Source organism: Saimiri boliviensis, chromosome 18 (genome assembly GCF_048565385.1).
Source record: "Saimiri boliviensis isolate mSaiBol1 chromosome 18, mSaiBol1.pri, whole genome shotgun sequence".
Classification (NCBI taxonomy): Eukaryota; Metazoa; Chordata; class Mammalia; order Primates; family Cebidae; genus Saimiri; species Saimiri boliviensis.
Window position 1 is genome coordinate 503,364 of NC_133466.1, and position 15,731 is coordinate 519,094.

The following is a 15,731-nucleotide window of genomic DNA, read 5'->3' on the forward strand; positions in this document are numbered from 1 at the left end:
AGGAGGCGCTGAGACTGCCCGTGCCACGCCCCTGGCCGCGCAGGAAACTGGCCCGAGACCGGACAGCCCCGAGTACCCGCCGCCCTCTCCGAGCCACCCGGGTCCGGAGGACGCAGGGGTAGCTGGAGGCTCTAGCCTGGGGCCCAGCACCCGCCACACCTCCTCCTCGCAGCCACACCCCCTCCGCCACGCCCTGCTCTGTAGCCCCGCCCCTCCCGGCGTGCTCCGCGCCCGGCCCGTCGACGGAGCAGGCACAGCCCTGCCCGAGAGGCGCCGCGCGTCCCGGCCGCTGATTGGCTGTGGCTGCAGCGGGGGCGGGCCCTGGAGGAGAGCGGCGGATTCAAGATGGCGGCGGCCAGGAGGCGGCTTCCAGCGGAGCGGGCGGGAAAAGCGAGACCTCGACTGCAGCTTCCGCCGGGCCGCGTCCGCTCATGACAAGGGGCGGTGGCGGGCATCGGAGCCGCCCTTAAGACTTCACGCCGGAGCAGCAAGAGAAGAAGCCCCTGGTGTTTACCTTCGCCCTCCCGGCCTCCACCTTTCTGCGCCGTTGCTCTTGCTGAGCTTCCATCTCCCTCAGACTCCGCGCCAGACGCCCGGTGGTGGCGGGGCTGACACCGAGCCGCCTTCGCTGTATTTACACTCCCTCCCCCGCACCGGGGCTCGCCCTCCCCCGCGACAAGTGTCACGCAGCTGCGGCCCCGCCCCCGCCGCGCGCCGCCAATCAGGGGGGCCCGCGTCCCCGGTCTCGCGCACGCGCCCTCAGGGCCGTGCGACCTGGACGGAGCTCCGCCCTGCATGCTCGTCGGCCACAGATTGGTGCGCTCACGTACCCGCCTCCTCCGGCAGGACCAGTAAGCGGAGCGCGGGGGCCTGACGCCCGCTGTGATTGGCCGATTTTAAAAAGCGGGCGAGCGGCTATTTGCGCTGCTGGTCTCGCGCGGACGGGGGTCTCAGCCTGGTGGCCCGCGGGCCGGACTGCGTGCAGCAGCCGCTGGGACCAGACCAGGCTGTTTTCCCCAGCTCAGGAGTTTGTCGTTGGCTGTGGGCCGCCCCGGGAGTGGAACGGACTCTGGAGGAGACTTCCGAAATGACCGAAGCCCGGACTCAGTCCGGGGTCCGCACGGCCTGTGACCTGCGGCGGAGCGGTCGGCGTGGGCGTTTTCTTAGCAGCCCGCGCGCGTGGGCGGGACTCGGGAAACGAACTGGAGCAAAGTGGCAGAAAACCAGGACGCGGTGGGTGACCTCGCGGGGCCCTGTGTTTGCTGGGGCGTGTTCTAAAGCGAATCGCTTCTTTGCTGTGTCCAAGGCTGGTTTCTGGGTTTCTCTCTGGGCCCGCCGCCTCTTGGTGCGCCTTCACTCGCGAACCCTAGGCCGTGGGGGGCAGTCAGGGCCCTTCCCCGAGCGCGCCGGAGCGGCTCTGCGCTGACCCAGCCTCCTCGTGCAGCCTCCGCGAGAACTTGTGATCCTTAAATGTCCTTCAGGAAGCCCTGGAAACTCGACCGCCAGAAACTTCTCCTGCTGCCTCAGGCCACAGCCTTCGTGTGGGGAGCGAGGTGTCCAGCAGTCTCCTGGTTCCTAGACTCGGAATTGGACGGCTTGAGCAGACTCTGGGCAGCGGGCTTGTGAGACCAGCAGTCAGGCAGGCAGCACAGCCACGTGAGCGGGGGCTGTGCCTGCAGGATCGCGCTTTCCAGAAACACCCAGATTCAGCCTGGATCTCACAACTGTTACGTGTTAAAATACATGCAGAACTGTGGGGCGGAGGGAATGTGCCCAGTTCGCCTGGATTGTGTTCCTCAGAACCGCGGAGTGGTTTCTGTGGACATTCTAGAGATGTTCTGCAAATGCTGGATTTGGGTTTTATTTCGTTGTTTTTCTTTTTATAGACAGGGTCTCAGTTTGTCATACAGGCTGAAGTGCAGCCTCAGCCTCCCTGGTCTCGGGTGTTTCTCCATGTCAGCCTCCTGACGGCTGGAATTACAGGCACACCCTACCGTGCTCGGATAATTGTTATGTTTTTAGTAGACACAGGGTCTCGCTCTGTTGCCCAGGCTGATCTTGAACTCCTGGGCTCGAGTGATCCGCCCTCCTCGGCCTCCCAAAGTTCGGGAGTTACAGGTGACCAACCTTGCCCAGCCTCAATTGATTTTAAACTATTAAAAAGCTGTCAAGGCCAGGCAACCACTGCACTCCAGCCTGGGTGACAGACTGAGACCCTGACTCAAGAAAAAACAAAAGCTGCCCCAATAAATTCTGTAGATACCCTCAAGGAAGCGACCATAACTCCCCACCCCTTAAGTGTAGACCGCGTAGCCCATTCCTCCCAAAGAGTGCAGTAAAGAAAAGGAAACTCACTTTGTTGTGGAGAAACTGTGACAGACTCCACGTCTGCCAGGTGACTCGGGTCAGCCTCACAGAGTTACAGTTGAGGTGACTGTGTCTGCTGTGATGGAATGACAGTGGCCCTTCTCCGCTAGAGGCTTCCTTTCTATAGCCCGCAGTCCCAGCCTAACCGGGAGAAAACAGGCAAATTTCAATTGAGAGACACTCTTCAAACCTGTTAAGGTCATCAAAAGCGAAGAGTCTGAGAAGGAGCCAGAAGAGAGAACTCAACTAATGCATTGTTCTGATGGGGACCGGGTACTGCCTTAGGGACAAATCCAAGGAAATTAGCAAAGTGTGGGCTTCAGTTAATTTCGTCTCAGTCTTGGTTCATTAATTATAACAAATGGACCAGGCACAGTAGGTCACACTCAAAAATTAGCTGGACGTGACACCCCTGTAGTTCCACTACTTGGGAAGCTGAGGCAGGAGAATTTCTTGAACCCTGGAAGTGAAGGTTGCAGTGAGCTGAGATTGTACCATTGCATTCTAGCCTGGTCATTGCAGCAAGACTCCATCTTAAAAAAAAAAAAAAAAAAAGGCCGGGCGCAGTGGCTCAAGCCTGTAATCCCAGCACTTTGGGAGGCCGAGGCGGGTGGATCACGAGGTCAAGAGATCAAGACCATCCTGGTCAGCAAGGTGAAACCTCGTCTCTACTAAAAATACAAAAAGTTAGCTGGGCATGGTGGTGCGTGCCTGTAATCCCAGCTACTCAGGAGGCTGAGACAGGAGAATTGCCTGAACCCAGGAGGCGGAGGTTGCGGTGAGACGAGATCGTGCCATTGCACTCCAGCCTGGGTAACAAGAGCGAAACTCCGCCTCAAAAAAAAAAAAAAAAAAAAAAAATTATAACAAATGTAGCATGGTAAGGTAAGATTTTAATAAGAGGGGAAACCAGTGGCTCATACCTGTAACCCCAACACTGGGAGGCCGAGGTGGACAGATCACGAGGTCAGGAATTTGAGACCAGCCTGACAAACGTCGTGAAACCCCATCTCTACTAAAAATACAAAAATGAGCTGGGCATAGTGGCATGTGCCTGTAATCCCAGCTACTAAGGAGGCTGAGGCAGGAAAATCGTTTGAACCCTGGAGGCAGAAGTTGCAGTGAGCCAAGATGGCACCACTGCACTCCAGCCTGGGCAACGAGCAAAACTACGTCTCGAAAAGAAAGAAGAGGGGAAGCCACATGTAGTATGTGGGATCCCTCTCCATGTACTATCTTCTCAATTCTGTAAATTTAAAACTTCTTAAAAGGCCTATTAAACCTGACAAATCTGTGCCCTGTGGAGCATGTTATGTATATTACTAGAGATCCTGAGGAGGCAGTTCTCAGTGCTTCCCAGTCACTTGGTAGTCAGAGCTGTGGGCACACAGGGACAAGTCACTCCTTAAGTTACCATTTCAAACCATATGTAATAGTGTACTTGATCGATACATAAATGTCGTAGGCATTCCACATCAAACAAAGTAACATTTCACAAGAGAAGGGAGAGGAAGGAACGTTAACCAGTCCAAGGAAAAGGAGAATCCGTCTTGCATGGAAAAGTCTGATGTGGGCAGAGCCTTCAGCAGCAGGCGCCGAGGGCTTCCCACGAGCGACAGGAGGACCGTGTCTGTACAGCCGCTGTGACCTGGTGCAGTTCTGCTCTGTGTGGCTGTAGAGTACTCTGGTGAGGACTCATAGTAAGAGTGTGCTTGTTTATGTCCTTATCTGGGTGGGTGCAGTCTCAGCCAATTAGGCAAACATTTGGTCCCTGTTGGTCTGATGCTTTTTTTTTTTTTTTTTTTTTTTTAAAGACAGGGTTTCACCATGTTGGTCAGGCTGGTCTTGAACTCCCGACCTCAGGTGATCCGCCCGCCTTGGGCTCCAAAGTGCTTGGATTACAGGGGTGAGCCACCGCACCTGGCCTATGTTAAATTTTAAAAGGTATCAGGGGCCAGGTGTGGTGGTTCACGCCTGTGATCCCAGCACTTTGGGAGGCTGAGGTGGTGGATGACTTGAGGTCAGGAGTTCAGGACCAGCCTGGACAACATGGTGAAACCCTGTCTCTACCAAAAATACAAAAATTAGCTGGGCATGGTCCTGCAAGCCTGTAGTCCCAGCTACTTGGGAGACAGGCTGGAGAATCGCTTGAACCCAGGAGGCAGAGGTTGCAGTAAGCTGAGATCGCACCACCACTGCTCACCAGCCTGGGCACCAAGAGTGAAACTCCATCTCAGAAAAAAAGTAAGATGGAGTCTTTTTCTCAGATGGGGTCACTTATATCAAGGGTGCTCTATACAGTTACCTAACTAAATTAACCTGGTTTTTGTTGTGTGCACACTCAGAGCTGTTTAAATGTCTCTCCAGACTGTCACCGTTAATGACCATGGACAAGAGCTGGGTTCTTATTATTTTTTTGTAGAGATCAGGGTCTTGCTATGTTGTGCAGGCTGGTCTCGAACTCGTGGGCTTAAGTCATCCTTTTGCCTTGTCTTCCCAAGGCACTGTTACTACAGTCGTGATCTTAAACATGGGGCCAGAGTCTGCTCATGTGCAGCAGCACCCTTGAGGACCCCGACTGCCATCTGGAAATGTGGGCACCAGCAGGGCATGTGATCCCAGCCCATAACCTCCTCAGGCCTGGAGGGAGGGTAAGGCCTGGTTTCATGCTGCCTTCATTTCTGGTTAGATGGCCTCCAGAGTAAGGTGAATTGAACTGTATAACAGGGTAACCTAGGCTCTCCAGGGCTAACAGGTGGGAGGTGAGCCCCTCTGAGGATCTCCATGAGCTGCCTCTGTGAGCATGACCTCCTATGAGCTGGCTGGCCTACACCCTGTCACTCACTGGTCCAGCTCCAGGCTCCCCACATGGATGTGGGTTGGGAGACAGGACAGGCACACAAGCATAGATACTGATGGACATGGCCATTTACAAAACAGGGCAATTTTGGCCACTGAGGCAAGTTTCTGGGTCAGCTGCACTGAGGAGGGTGCTAACCTCCACCCCTCGGGTCCACAGGTGTGGCCCCCTGCTGCTGACACCCCCCAGATGTCAGTCTGCTTGCTTAGTGGGATTGACTAACTCGTCAATGTGGAGTTTAACACCCAGCCAAGTGCAGACCACGCTCCTGACTTGTGTCTGCCCTCTGCAAAACTTCCTGCACACCTGGCTCCTTGCCTGGTCCTGCTGAAGCCCAGCCCCTCTGCAGGTCACGACCCCTTCTCTGTCCCACCCGTTTTGCGCCTGGAATTTCCTGAACAACTTAGTAGGCCATCTCCCCACCCTGTCCTCCCAGGTAAGGAACTGCCCTTCCTCCCAGCTCTGAGAGTCCCTAGGAGGGGAGGAGCCGCCATGTCCTGGAGGCAGTGCACAGAGGTGGGGTGCCCTCCCCCAAGACAGATTCTTCTGGGCTGGGTCCTGAGGCTGGTGGTGCATGGGGGTCATGGCTGTCTTCTTCCCCCAGGTCTGAGAGCTCTGCCCCTCTGCCTCAGCTGCTGCCCACTTTTTTGCCTTTCCATGAAGCCCAGCCGGCCACACCTGGAGATGAGTGTTTACAGGTAGCAGCCTAAGGACGCGAAGTGGAAACCTGGCAACCTGGGGCCTCCCTGCGTCCGGCAGCCTGGCAACTGCCATGTGGTGCCCAGCACTGGCTTGGGTGCTGCAGTACAGGGAGGGTGTGGCTCTTCTCTCCCCTGGGGCTGGTTTCCAGGAGGTTAGGCCAGCCCTGCAGGTGACACTGGTGCTTGGGCTCCTGCTGAGCAGTTCTCTCCTTCGAGTAACAGAACCAGGGAGGGAGGTGGGCTGCGGCCTCCCCTGCCCACTACTGTCATCTCCTGTAGCTCCCACCATGCTGGACTCATCAGCAGTAGAGCAAGTGACCCGACTGACGCTGAAGCTCTTAAGACAGGTATGGCAGAGCCCGGGATGCTCCTGTTTTTAACAACTCCAGGCTGCAGCATTGGAGGGACCCCGAGACAGTCCTGCAGGGGCAGAATGCAGGGTCCCAAGTGCTGGGCCCAGGGCTGGCGGTGCAGTGGACCCATTCTCAGACTGGTGGCCCATGATCTGCCTGCCTGTCCTCCTGGGCCACTGAGCACAGGGTCCGGGGGGCCTCGGTGCTGGGGGCTCCTCTGCACCCCCTGCCTGCATTGTTCTCTCCTGCTGCCTGAGGGACTGCTGCCTGCCTTTTGCCAGCCCTGCACTCCGCACCCTGCATCCTGGCCCACTGCCGCTATCCAGCAGCTGGCTGCTCAGCTCGGAGTCCAGGTGGGGGTGATCCAGGCATGCATGAGCTGGGAAGCCTGGAGGCCTCACCAGGTCTCTCCCAGGGTTGCTCTTCAGAAATCTGCCTGAAGGGGCCACTCACAGCATCCATCCTTAGACCTGGAGATGGAGCATTCGCTGGAGGTCAGGCTCACGGAGGAGATCCTCGGAGGGGCTCACCTCCCACCTTTTGGCCCTGGAGGGGCTGGGTCAGTCCTGACGTACAGTTCTGTTCACTCAGAAAGCCTCTTAGTCATTCCTGGAGCACACAGGGCCTTTGCCTGGAGCCAGTGTCCCTGTCACAGTCTCTTTTCCTCACAGAAGCTGGAGCAAGAACGGGAGAACCTGGAAGGGGGGCCTGGGGGCCTCCACCTCGAGCCAGGTGAGCGCGCTGGGCTGCTTGGAACCAGCACAGGCGGGGGCCAGTGTAGCCTCTCCAGGGAGGTAGGGACAGCAGCTGCAGGAATCACCCCCACTCCTGGTATAGCGAGACTGTCCTTAACTCATTTCCTTTACATTCAAGTTGAAGACATCCCCATTCCTTATCACCTTAATCTGCAGACCCCAAAAGGGGGCGCCTTCACCGTTCCCACTTTGCAGATGAGAAAACGGAGGCAGAGAGAGGTTGGCTGACCTGTCCTGGGTCGCACAGCCTGTGCTCAGCCTGGAAGTGGTCACACCTGGGTCAGACCCAGATGCTCTGGTTCCAGAGGCTGAGCTTGCCTGTTGGTTGGGGAGGGGCTGCTGTCCTCACTGCTGCCTGGAGACCTCTGGGGAGGAGCTGAGAAGGCCAAAGGAACATTTCCTGTTCTTTGGAACATGGGGCAGGCAACCTGTGAGCTCTGGGGGCAGCTGCCAAGGGCAGAGCTCAGAGTCTCAAATACAGAAAGAGAAAGTCCCAAACCAGGTCTGCACAGCCTGTGAGAGGTGACAGAATGGCAACCAGTGCCTGGGGCAGAGGGTTTGGGCAGCCCCAAAGACAGACTGGGGTTTCTAGCAGCCCCGCTCCAGTGTGATGCTGGGAGAGGGGCAGGACCCCAGTGCCAAAGGGAAAGGAGGCCAGAACACTGCCCCTCACCTTCCGGAGCCTTCTCTTGAGTGCAGACCCTTCTCCAAGGAGTATAGACTTTTTTTGTTGTTTTTCTGAGAAGGAGACACACTCTGTCACCCAGGCTGGAGTGCAGTGGTGTGATCTCAGCTCACTGCAACCTCTGCCTCTCAGGTTCAAACAATTTTCCTGCCTCAGCCTCCCGAGTAGCTGGGATTACGGGGGTGCACCACCATGTCCGGCTAACTTTTGTATTTTTAGTAGAGACGGGGTTTTGCCATGTTGGCCAGGCTGGACTCAAACTCCTGATCTAAAGTGATCCACTCACCTCGGCTTCCCAAAGTGCTGAGATTACAGGTGGGAGTTACTGCACCTGGTCAGATGTTTGTTTTTTTTTTCCTGAGACAGGGTTGGTCTCGCTCTGTTGCCCAGGCTGGAGTGTGGTGTGGCATGATCATAACTCACTGCACCCTCAACCTCCTGAGATCAGTCCTCCCAGCTCAACCTTCCAGTGTTGAGATCACAGGCAGGAGCCACCTTGCCCAGACTGAGGGGCAGATTAGAGGGACTTGCAGACACTTGGAGGTCAGACCAGACTCTGGACTGCTTGGGGCCAGAGGGTGGCTCCAGGTGGCCAAGGTCAGGCTGCAGCCAGCCCCATAGAAGCCTTGGCCTCCTGGAGCCCAGGGACTCTGTACGAAAGGTACTCAGAAGGAATCTGGCCACTTGACTTCAGCCTCCCTTCCAGGAATGAGATGACCATAGGCCAGACTCTGACACTGAGTTCCCTGGGTTGCCCCTCCCCTCATGCTGCCCTTGCCCTCCTTACCCAGCATGGGTCCCTCTTTCTCTGGGCCTGAGCCCAGGAGCCTCCCAGGCCGCTCCCATCACAGGAGAGTGGGAGAGGCAGGGCATTCCACACAGGTGCAGTGGTGTCCAGGTGCTTGCAACGACAGATTCTTCGCATTCCTCTGTGAGCAAGCAGGTGTTTCCCTCCAGGAAATGAGGACCGGCCGGATGATGCCCTGCAGACTGCTCTGAAGAGAAGGAAGGAGCTTCTGCAGAGACTCCAGGTAAGCCCTGCACCTGCTGAGCAAAGCTGGCTGAGCTCACTGCGGCAGAGACAGCTGCTCAGCCTTATGGCACAGGTTGGGGGTGAGGGGAAGACTGACCTTTCTGGACTCTCAGGGCCAGGCCCCAGTAAGGCCACTGTTAGCTTAGAGACCTGCCTGAGTGCAAGTTTCTATCAGGGCTGGAAATGTCGAGTAGGGGCCCAGTTCCAGGAGGACCTGAAATTCTAGGATGCCAGGAGGTTTGCTCCCATGGCACTCACCAAGGATGCCTCAGTGGCAGAGATGCCCAGGAGGTGGGGCCATTTTTCTAGCGGGGAGATCTTTGCAGCCAGTTGGCCTGAAACTAACTTGAAAGAGAGAACGGACCCTGTTGGCTTGGAAAAGGGAACAACTGGAGACAAGCTAACGTGATTTGGTAAATGATAGGAGTGCCACCCTCATGCGCATACCCCTTGAAGGGTCTTCCAGCCACTGCCATCCTGCCCAGAGAGGGGCCTGTACCTGGCCCAGGCTGGGCGGAGCCTGAGGCTGGGGGTGCCTCTGTGGTGTTTGGGCTCCCCTCCCGCCGCATGTAGCGGCTCTGCATTGGCCTTGCAGGAACAGCACCTCCTGGACGAGCTTTCTCGGGCACAGGCCTGGACTGCAGCAAGCAGAGGAGCCCTCGGGTCAGCGCTGCCCCCAGAGCTGACCCCCACAGGCGTCCTACCTGCTGCCTCCCCACCTCCGCTGACCCCAGACCCACCAAGGATCCTCCTGCCTACGGTGAGAGGGCGAGGGCAAGGAGCACATCTGAGAGTGGGAGGTGGGCGCTGAATGGATGGGTGGGTGGATGGGTGGATGGGTGAATGAGTGGGGGGATGGTTGGTTGCATGAATGATGGGTGGATGGATGGGTAGATGGGTGAATGAGATGGTTGGCTGACTGGCTGGATGGGTGGGTGGTTGATGGATGGTAGATACTGCAGACACTTTCTTCAAGGACACATGCAGCTAATCACCTGGCTGTTCCTAGGTCCCCCAGCCTCCTGCCACCATCATTCAGCAGCTACCTCAGCAGCCGCTCATAGCACAGATTCCCCCTCCCCAGGTGTTCCCTACCCAAAGGTCAGGAAGTATTAAGGAAGGTAAGTGTTCCATATTCATATTGTTGTGGTTGATGAAACTATCTACTGAAAGGGAAAATATTTCTGGAAGCAGGACAGTCACTTAGCATCAGCTTTTGGCTGCTCAACATGAAAATAATTTTAACGTTAAGAAATCCTTGGCCGGGGCCGGGCACGGTGGCTCAAGCCTGTAATCCCAGCACTTTGGGAGGCCGAGGCGGGTGGATCACGAGGTCGAGAGATCGAGACCATCCTGGTCAACATGGTGAAACCCCGTCTCTACTAAAAATACAAAAAACTAGCTGGGCGTGGTGGCGCGTGCCTGTAATCCCAGCTACTCAGGAGGCTGAGGCAGGAGAATTGCCTGAGCCCAGGAGGCGGAGGTTGCGGTGAGCCGAGATCGCGCCATTGCACTCCAGCCTGGGTAACAAGAGCGAAACTCCGTCTCAAAAAAAAACCTAATTCAGTAAGTAGCTAGCTATTTAGAAAAAGTTAAATTTCTTACCCCATTCCTTATCCCAAAACAAATTCCAACTGGATCAACTGTTAGACTGTAAAAAAATGAAGTCTTGGCCGGGCGCGGTGGCTCAAGCCTGTAATCCCAGCACTTTGGGAGGCCGAGGCGGGTGGATCACAAGGTCAAGAGATCGAGACCATTCTGGTCAACATGGTGAAACCCCGTCTCTACTAAAAATACAAAAAAAAAGTAGCTGGGCATGGTGGCATATGCCTGTAATCCAAGCTACTCAGGAGGCTGAGGCAGGAGAATTGCCTGAACGCAGGAGGCGGAGGTTGCGGTGAGCCGAGACCGTGCCATTGCACTCCAGCCTGGGTAACAAGAGCGAAACTCCATCTCAAAAAAAAAAAAAAAAAAAAGTCTTTCTGGGCCTCCCAAAGTACGGAGATTATGGGTCTGAGCCACTGCACCTGCCTTTTTTCTTTTCTTTTGAGACAGAATCTCCCTCTGTTGCCCAGGCTGGAGTACACAGGTGCCATCTTAGCTCATTGCAACCTTCACCACTTGGGTTCAAGCAATTCTCCTGCCTCAGCCTCCCAAGTAGCTGGGAATACAGGTGCCCGCCACCTCGCCTGCCAAATTTTTTTTTTTTTGAGATGAGTTTCACTCTTGTCACTCAGACTAGAGTGCAGTGGTGCGTTCTCGGTTCACTGCAACCTCTGCCCCTGAGTCCAAGCAATCCTTCTCAGCCTCTTGAGTAGCTGGGATTACCAGGCCACCACGCCTGGCTAATTTTTGTATTTTTAGTAGAGACGGGGTTTCACCATGTTGGCCAGGCTGGTCTCAAACTGCTGACATCAGGTGATCTACCCACCTTGACCTCCCAATGTGCTGAGATTACAGGCGGGAGCCACTGCACCTGGCCCATCTCATGATCCTTAATGACATCTGCAAAGACTCTTTTTCCAAATAAGGTCACACTCTGAGATGGGGGGAGACTGTGACATGGGTGTGCCTTTCTGGGTTCCCCATGCAGCCTGGGGGAGGAGACGGGAAGGCACATGAGAGTAGCCTCCTAGGGTGCCGTGGGGCCCATCACACAACTTTCCACATCTACACTCCCTGACCCTGAAGTTCCATGATTTGGAGCATGCCCCAGGGACCTGCACAGTGCACAGACACGTGTTCTCTGGTCTTGTAACGCACTCTGTCACCTTAACAAATATGAGGAATGGAAGCTTTCTTCAGGGCCCCCGGGTCTCCCCTGCAGACATGGTGGAGCTGCTGCTGCTGCAGAATGCACAGGTGCACCAGCTGGTCCTGCAGAACTGGATGCTCAAGGCCCTGCCTCCAGCCCCACAGGTAGGGTCAGCCCTGAGCAGACCCTGAAACCAAGGAAACAGAGGGCCTGGGGGGTTTTCCTCTGGAAATGTCTGCATCTGTGTAGCTCTGAAAGGGCATTCCTGGCTCAGGTCTGCAGTCTGGCTGTGAAGCCCCCAACCCCATGAATCCCTGCCCCGATGAGGAGTGGGTTGCACAATTTGGGTATGGGGAGGGGCCTCCTCTCGGAGGATGCTTAGACTCCTGCCATCCTGCCTATCACAGGGGGCCTGGCCCCAGTTAGGAACAGGGCTGGAGCTGGGGTGGGAGCAGCCTGGGCTGAGTCCTGAGCCGAAGGTGCATCTGTGTCAGGACCCACCATGTGTGGCCCCGGGGGTCCCACGAGCTGCCAGGCGGAAGCTGCCTGCCGTGCACCACCACCACCACCACCACCACCATGCCACGTGGCTGCCAGGGGCTGCCACTGTCCTCCAGCCCACACCCAGCCCGTGGATGCCAGGCCCACCCTGAGCGTGAGTCACAGGAACCCTGGCCGGGCACCTTCCACCCCCAGGCTTCCTCGGGGCTGTGGGCTGTGCCAGGACCATGGAAAGGGGCAGGGTCCTTCCCTGCCCGGTTGCAGGTGGTGGGAGTGGTGGTGGTGGTGGTGCATGGCGGGCAGCTTCGGCCTGGCGGCTTGGCTCATGACATCCCTTGCTCTGGGACCCCTGCGGTGAGGGGCCTGTGAAACTGCCCAGGGCAGCAGCCCCGCCCAGGGACCCCTCCTTTCCTGTAGGGCATCGCCGGCTCACCTGGAGCCTCAGGTCCCCCTCTTCCATCACGGAGGTAAAGTCCAGGCCGTGGACACCGCCAGATGAGGATCCTGAAATAAAGATTTCATCCAGAAAGAGTTTAAGAAAGCTTCAGCTCAGGAGCATAATAGAAAAGATCAATCAATACCTTTAGCCACATGGAAGTCTGAACATCCTGACGGGAAAAATACCACAAAATCAAACTTAATAACTGGGGCCTGTTTGCCGCAGGTGTGGAACAGACTCCACCAAAGAAGTTGGGGTGCTGCGTGGCTCAGGCCTGTAATCCCAGCACTTTGGGAGGCTGAGGCAGGAGGATTACTTGAGCTCAGGAATTTGAGACCAGGCTGGGTCACATAGTGAGACCCTGTCTCTACCAAAAATAAATTTAAAAAACTAACCAGGTATGGTGAAATGCACCTGTGATCTCAGCAGCTCTGGAGGCTGAGGTGGGAGGATTGCTTGAGCTCAGGCGTTAGCAGCTGCAGTGAGCTGTGATGGAAGCATTGCACTGTAGTCTGGACCACAGAGCAAGATCCTGTCTCAAAAAATAAAAAAGTGAAATAAGCCAGCTGTGCATGATGTGCTCCCTTTTGAGTTAAAACAAAAAATAAGGGACAGTACCAATGCTGTAAACGCAGACACTGCTGCATGCTGGTGTGCTCAGCTCCTGTTCCTGGAGATCAAAGGTGGGCGTGTGGGGTTGGGGCAGGGCGGCTGGCTCTCCCGTTTCCTTCTTTGCCCGGGAAGCAAAGGTGGGCGCTGGGAGGGGGCAGAGTGGCTCGCTCTCCCCAGTTTCCTTCTGTGCCCGGGAAGCAAAGGTGGGCACTGGGAGCGGGCAGGGTGGCTTGCTCTCCCTAGTTTCCTTATGGGCCTAGGAAGCAAAGGTGGGCACGGGGTGCGCCAAGGGTGGCTGACTCTCCCGGGTTCAGTTCCTTCTCTGCTGTCAGGGTTTCTTCCATGTGGATAAGCTAACTTGACTATTCCTTTACTTGTTACTTTTCTTTTTTGGTGGAATTATGTTTCCTTGCTGTTTTAATGTTACTTAAATATTTTTAGGTATTATGCATAAATTTTCATTCATCTCCTATTAGGACACATTCCTTCATTCCTGAAGCTCCGCAGGAGGAGGGACCCTGACCCAGTGTTTGCATCCTGGGAAGCTTGCAGGTCCGAGACCAGATGACCAGAGAGTTGCCACTGAGCTGCAGGGGCTTCCACTCTGGCTGACCTGGCCTCAGAACTCCCCAGGTGAACCACGTGGGGTGCACATGGATGGACAGGTGTGAGCCCCAAACGGGCCAGTGCCGCTGCAGGTTGTCTCACTTCTCAGAACCATCTTTTTGCGGTTCTTGAATGTGATTCCATAGACTCTGTGCTCTCGTTAAAAGCTCAAGTCAAAGTTCTGACTCCATTTCCTATTTTCATGGTGATTTTTTCTATCATGGAATTTTGATTTCCTTCTATTAAATATTTCTCAACAGAATTTTTCATACAACAGAGGGAAGAAACCTCGCAGGAAGTGGTGGTCTTTGGGTGGCCTGGTCTTGGTGCCTTCATAGGGATGAAGGGCCCTGGCATTCAGCAGTGTCTGGTTAGGGCACAGCTGGGCTGGCTGAGCCTTGACTGGCCTGCAGGAGGGGTGGGGTGACGCCTGGGGGTGGGGCAGGGGATGATCTCACCCCCATACGCAGTCCCCCTTGGTCTACCTGGGGAGGCTGAGGAGCTCAGAGCAGGCCTGGAAAGTGGGCTTGGGCTGCCTGGCAGGGATTTTGGGGTCTGGGTGCCTGCAAGCTGGTAGTTAGGAGTGGGGTATTCTCATGGCCCCACCTCCTTGCCTATGGTTATTCCAGCTACTCAGGAGGCTGAGAATTGCTTGAACCCGGGAGGGAGAGGCTGCAGTGAGCCAAGATCACACCACTGCACCACTGCACTCCGGCCTAAGCCACAGAGCTACACTCGGTCTCCAAAAAAAAAAAGATGAAGCCAGGCGCGGTGGCTCAAGCCTGTAATCCCAGCACTTTGGGAGGCCGAGGCGGGTGGATCACAAGGTCGAGAGATCGAGACCAACCTGGTCAACATGGTGAAACCCCGTCTCTACTAAAAATACAAAAAATTAGCTGGGCATGGTGGCGCGTGCCTGTAATCCCAGCTACTCAGGAGGCTGAGGCAGGAGAATTGCCTGAACCCAGGAGGCGGAGGTTGCGGTGAGCCGAGATCGCGCCATTGCACTCCAGCCTGGGTGACAAGAGCGAAACTCCGTCTCAAAAAAAAAAAAAAAAAAAAAAGATGAAGAGATAGACTCACTGATGGTGGGACACAGGGCAGCCCCAGTGCGCATCAGAGACCCCGACCAAGAGAGAACTGGGACCACCCAGGCTGGGCCTGGGCCCCACAGTCACTGGCTGTGGGCTGCTGGAGGCACCAGTGGCCCAGCGACTACCCAGTAAAGCCAGACCCCCCCACACCCTGAGCGCCCAAGAATTCCTGAGAAGCCCTGAGTGCCCCAGGATGTGAACAGAGGCTCCCAGGGCTCCATTCTAACAGCATGGTCAGGAGAGCAGGGGTTTTGGGAGGTGGAGGCTCAGGGCACATTGTGCACACCTGTACACCTGGTAAGTTGGGTGACAATCATTGAGAGGTGAAAATAACCCAGGGACTAAGGCATCATATATACACAGGTCACAGCCTCCTCGAGGTCAGTGGATCTACAGATTTAATGCGATTTCAACCAAGAGTCCAGGAGGAGCTGAATCTGGAACACACACACAAGGTGAAGGGCCGGGTGACTTTGGGAGCAGAAGAATGAGGAGGGACCTGCTCCAGAATTAGGGCAGGGTGGCTGAGGGCAGGCTGGGCAGGAGTGACCTGTGAACCCCCCTCCTAACTACCAGGTCCCTACAGCAGGAGACTGCCACTGCACAGGCGGCAGGTGATGCTGCCGCTGCTGCCGGGACCATGGGTGGCCCTTCCTCAGGTTCACATCAGAGGGCACTTGCTCACACTTCCTAAGGAAATTCAGAGTTGCTGAGCACAGTGGCTCACTCCTATAATCCCAGCACTATGAGAGGCTGAGACCGGTGGATCACTTGAGGTCAGGAGTTTGAAATAAGCCTGGCCAACATGGTGAAACCCTGTCTCTACTAAAAAATACAAAACTAGGCCGGGCGCAGTGGCTCAAGCCTGTAATCCCAGCACTTTGGGAGGCCGAGGCAGGTGGATCACGAGGTCAAGAGATCGAGACCATCCTGGTCAACATTGTGAAACCCCGTCTCTACTAAAGGTGCA

General features: G+C 55.9%; 2 protein-coding genes and 1 long non-coding RNA gene across 15 annotated transcripts in view; 2 read left to right on the forward strand and 1 right to left on the reverse strand.

Moving 5' to 3' along the window:
- PCNT (pericentrin) overlaps positions 1–666 on the reverse strand; it is a 123,253-nt gene extending 122,587 nt beyond the window's left edge. For all 7 annotated transcript variants that reach the window (XM_074389373.1, XM_074389371.1, XM_074389370.1 and 4 more), the window contains exon 1: positions 515–666. In XM_074389373.1, coding sequence (XP_074245474.1) covers positions 515–568 — 54 coding nt within the window. In that variant the 5' untranslated portion in view covers positions 569–666. The remainder of the gene's footprint in view (positions 1–514) is intronic.
- Positions 667–715: 49 nt separating this feature from the next.
- LOC141582031 (uncharacterized) lies at positions 716–5,598 on the forward strand. Its single transcript, XR_012514881.1, has 3 exons — positions 716–4,054; positions 4,869–5,018; positions 5,387–5,598. It is a non-coding gene; the product is annotated as an uncharacterized LOC141582031 (long non-coding RNA).
- A 67-nt stretch (positions 5,599–5,665) lies between these two features.
- On the forward strand, positions 5,666–13,992 carry C18H21orf58 (chromosome 18 C21orf58 homolog). 7 transcript variants are annotated; one of them, XM_074389381.1, is made up of 9 exons: positions 5,671–5,743; positions 5,832–5,925; positions 6,208–6,275; positions 6,953–7,013; positions 8,679–8,752; positions 9,350–9,514; positions 9,764–9,875; positions 11,582–11,673; positions 12,004–13,010. In XM_074389381.1, exons 3-9 carry the CDS (start codon positions 6,216–6,218, stop codon positions 12,160–12,162), a joined length of 723 nt encoding a protein of 240 aa, XP_074245482.1. In that variant the 5' UTR covers positions 5,671–5,743; positions 5,832–5,925; positions 6,208–6,215; the 3' UTR covers positions 12,163–13,010. The 7 variants fall into 7 exon arrangements, with proteins under 7 accessions (XP_074245481.1, XP_074245482.1, XP_074245478.1 ...); XM_074389380.1 differs by having other exon boundaries at positions 5,666–5,925; XM_074389376.1 differs by lacking the exons at positions 5,671–5,743; positions 5,832–5,925 and adding an exon at positions 13,538–13,625 and having other exon boundaries at positions 5,936–6,275; positions 12,004–12,164.
- Positions 13,993–15,731: the final 1,739 nt, after the last annotated feature.

Bases quoted from the DNA above. Each gene is read 5' to 3' on its own strand.
- C18H21orf58 (XM_074389376.1), top strand. From the start codon at position 6,000: ATGTGGTGCCCAGCACTGGCTTGGGTGCTGCAGTACAGGGAGGGTGTG. The intron at 6,276-6,952 runs GTATGGCAGAGC...TTTTCCTCACAG, and splicing joins CGCTGAAGCTCTTAAGACAG to AAGCTGGAGCAAGAACGGGA. The intron at 11,674-12,003 runs GTAGGGTCAGCC...CATCTGTGTCAG, and splicing joins CCCTGCCTCCAGCCCCACAG to GACCCACCATGTGTGGCCCC.